The 4095-nt window shown below is 39.2% G+C and overlaps 1 protein-coding gene across 1 annotated transcript in view; it reads left to right on the top strand.

The window, feature by feature from the left end:
• Positions 1-3432: 3432 nt before the first annotated feature.
• The window catches only part of LOC133568447 (protamine-like), an 802-nt gene continuing 139 nt past the window's right edge, over positions 3433-4095 (top strand). The window contains exon 1 of the mRNA XM_061920418.1: positions 3433-4095. This exon is cut by the window's right edge and continues 139 nt beyond it. Coding sequence (XP_061776402.1) covers positions 3520-4095 — 576 coding nt within the window. The 5' untranslated portion in view covers positions 3433-3519.

Genomic DNA, 4095 nt, shown 5'->3' on the forward strand with positions numbered 1-4095 from the left:
ATACTTCATTTAGAGTTATTTAGACACTAGGGGAACATATAAGGGTTAGGGTTAGGGTTACTAATACCTCTACTTTTAATAATAATTCACCCCTATACAATATCCTACATTAATACCCTACTGTGCAATATTACCCTTCTTGTCTGGTTCTGTATATTGTACAGTGTTTTGTATTTCTATAGTGTTTTGTATATTGTACCGGATTACTTATTATTTTTTATTGGATAGTAGTCTGTTTATTTCAATTGTTATTTTTTTTTCTTTATTAACTCTTATATAATTTATTTTTACCCCATATTTGTTCCCACTGCCGCACCTTTTGGAGTCCTTAATCTCGTTATATACAAATATACTGACAATAGACTCCACTCTATACTATTCTATTCTAGTAAGCAATAATTCTGAGGTTATTGAGGGAAGACTTTTAGTTATTGGCTTACTGGTTGTATAATAAGGCCATGCAGAATAAAGCAAAGTAACACATACTTCATTTAGAGTTATTTGGACACCAGGGGAACATATAAGGGTTAGGGTTAGGGTTACTAATACCTCTAACTGTGAACACTTTTCTTCGGCATGGTAATGCCGGTGTAGTTTTCCCGTGGATGCGTCGAAGCAGAACACAGCAAAGGTAAGATATAAGGTATTTATTTAATAACAAAAAGGCTATGAACAAAAACACTGGTGTAAAGAGAAAAGGTAAACAAAAGAAGCTAGCGTGAAAGCTAGGATAAAACACAAGGAAAACTAAAACTTGGTGCGAGGACACAAAAGAGTAAACAAAAACATTCAGCATGAAAGCTGGAATATAAAGTGGCTTAGCGTGAGAGCTAGCGAGAAAATACATACGAAGGATGAGAGTCGTCACTGATGCGCGTGGGCAAATTAGGATCCGAGGGTGATTGAACAGAAAAGGTGAGCTTAAATAGGAGGGTGATAATTATTAGCAGGTGTGCGGGGTGAGACTAGCAGGTGGACTGATGAGTGACCATGGTGACAAAGCAAACAAGAAATAAGGAGTCGGAGAAATATACAAAATAGAAAAATAAATAGTGTAGATCTGAGCAGCAGATCGCAACACTAACTTATAATACGAATTCACCCCTCCCTATACAATAACCTACCCTAATACCCTACTGTGCAATATTACCCATCGAGTGCAACACATCCGACACTGATTGTTATTTATTACTCCGGTACTCTTGTCTTGTTCTGTATTTTGTACTGTATTTTATATTTCTATAGTGTTTTTTTTTTTTACCCGTTATTTGTTCCCACTGCCGCACCTTAAATTGGAGTCCTTAATCTCATTATATACAAATATAATGACAATAAAGTCCATTCTATTCTATTCTATTCTATTCTATTCTATTCTATTCTATTCTATTCTATTCCAATAAGCAATAATTCTGAGGTGATTGAGAGAAAATGTTTAGTTAATTGCTTACTGGTTGTATAAAAAGGCCATGCAGACTAGGGCAAAGTAACACATACTTAATTTAGAGTCATTTGGACACTAGGGGAACTTACAAGGGTTAGGGTAAGGGTTAGAGTTACTAATAATCAATATATCTGAGGTTTTTGAGGGAAGAATCTTAGATAATGGCTTACTGGAGTAAGACCATGCAGAATAAGGGAAAGTAACACATACTTAATTTAGAGTTGTTTGTACGATAGGGGAACATATAATGGTTAGGGTTTGGGTCACTAATACCTCTAACTTTTAATAATAATTCACCCCTATACAATAACTTACCCTAATACCCTACTGTGCAATATTACCCTTTGAGTGCAATTCTTCCGACACTGATTGTTATTTATTACTCCGGTGCTCTTGTCTGGTTCTGTATATTTACATTATTTTATATTTCTATAGTGTTTTGTATATTGTACAAGATTGCTTATTATTTTTTTATTGGATAGTAGTTTGTTTATTTTAATTCTTTGTTTTTTTCTTCTTCATTACCTCTTATGTAATTTATTTTTACCCCATATTTGTTCTCACTACCGCACCTTAAATTGGAGTCCTTAATCTCATCATATACAAATATAATGACAATAAAGTCCATTCTATTCTATTCTATTATTATCTAATCTATTCTAATAAGCAATAATTATGTGGTTATTGAGGGAAGACTTTTAGTTATTGGCTTACTGGTTGTATAATAAGACCATGCAGACTAGGGCAAAGTAACACATACTTAATTTAGAGTTATTTGGACACTAGGGGAACTTACAAGGGTTAGGGTAAGGGTTATAGTTACTAATAATCAATATATCTGAGGTTTTTGAGGGAAGAATCTTAGATAATGGCTTACTGGAGTAAGACCATGCAGAATAAGGGAAAGTAACACATATTGTTTGGACACTAGTGGAACATATGAGGGTTAGGGTTACTAATACCTCTACCTTATAATAATAATTCACCCCTATACAATATCCTACCCTATACTGTGCAATATTACCCTTCGAGTGCAACACATCTGACACTGATTGTTATTTATTACTCCGGTACTCTTGTCTTGTTCTGTATATAGTACAGTATTTGGTATTTCTATAGTGTTTCGTATATTGTACAGGATTGCTTATTATGTTTTATTGGATCGTAGACCATTTGTTTAAATTTTTTGTTTGCTTTCTTAATAACCACTTATGTAATTTATTTTTACCCCATATTTGTTCCCACTGCCTTACCTTAAGTTGGAGTCCTTAATGTCGATATATATAAATATACTGACAATAAAGTCCATTCTATTATCATCTATTCTATTCTAATAAGCAATAATTATGTGGTTATTGAGGGAAGACTTTTAGTTATTGGCTTACTGGTAGTACAATCAGGCTATGCAGAAAAAGGCATTAATAAGTACTTAATAATGACTAATTAAGAGCCAATATGTTACTAATTTGTATGTTAATAAGCAACTAATTAATGGTGAATATGTGTTCCCCATACTAAATAAAGCGTTACCTTTTTTAAAAAAAATATTATTATTTAATAATTTTAAGAAAAACTTGCTGCAAAAACACGCACTTTGTTTGAAATGGCTTTGCATCGCAGGTCGACAACTTGCGTTTTTCTTCGGGCGACAGCAGCTTGAATTCGATTGGTTTCACTGATGGAAACTCCAAAGTGTCTTTTTTCCACAGGTGTGGTACAGACACATGAGAGTGCGATGACGTCCGAGACGAGGTGTCGTGGGTGTCTGCGCGTCATTACGCATCATATCTTTGACCCCAAAGCTCAAGCGCCTCTAAAAATGTGAACGTACAGAGGGTTCAAATCCGGGTCAGGCTTATGAAATGCTTTTCTCCAAATCCAAATGAATGGCTTATGAGTTCATATTAAAGGGGGTTTTCCGGGAAATTTTCGAGAGTTGAGGTATGGTGTCGGGACTCCGACTTCAGGATCATGAGGACTTGGGAACACAACCAAACCTCAAGAAGACTAAGAAAGTAAGCAAGCAAGCAAGCAAGCTGAACTCTGTCTGAACTCACCTGAATCCAGAACCAGGCACGATGTCTGCCGCACCCAAATCCCCCTTGAGGACGAGATCCAGATCCAGGAAAAGAGGGGCCGTAGTGTCCAACCTGATCCTGAATGCCCTGGAGTACGGAGGCCCGGGTGGCATCACCCTGGTGGGCCTGAAGAGGGTCCTGAAGGCCAACGGCTACGACGTGGTCCGGAACAGAACCAACATCCGCCTCGCCCTACTGAGACTGCAGTCCAGAAAGTACATCGTCCGCACCAGGGCCCCGGCGGGCCGCGGCTCCTTCAGGCTCAACCGCATCCGTGGCGGCAGCTATCGAAGGAGGAGGCGCAGGAGGAGGTTCGGCAGGCGCAGGAGGAGACGCAGAGGCAGGAGGAGGCGCAGGAGAACCAGGCGGCGCCGCATGCGCAGAAGGCGCAGGAGGGTCACCCCCCGCAGGAGGAGGAGGAGAAGGAGAAGGAGATCCGTGAGGAGAAGGAGGAGATCCGTCAGGAGACGGAGGAGGAGATCCGTCAGGCGCAGGAGGAGAAGGCAGCCCAGGCGCCGCAGGATGAGGAGAGTCAGGAGGCGCAGGAGGGCCAGGTCCATCCGCAGGGTCCGCAGG

This window comes from Nerophis ophidion, linkage group LG01, assembly GCF_033978795.1.
Source record: "Nerophis ophidion isolate RoL-2023_Sa linkage group LG01, RoL_Noph_v1.0, whole genome shotgun sequence".
NCBI classification, from domain to species: Eukaryota; Metazoa; Chordata; class Actinopteri; order Syngnathiformes; family Syngnathidae; genus Nerophis; species Nerophis ophidion.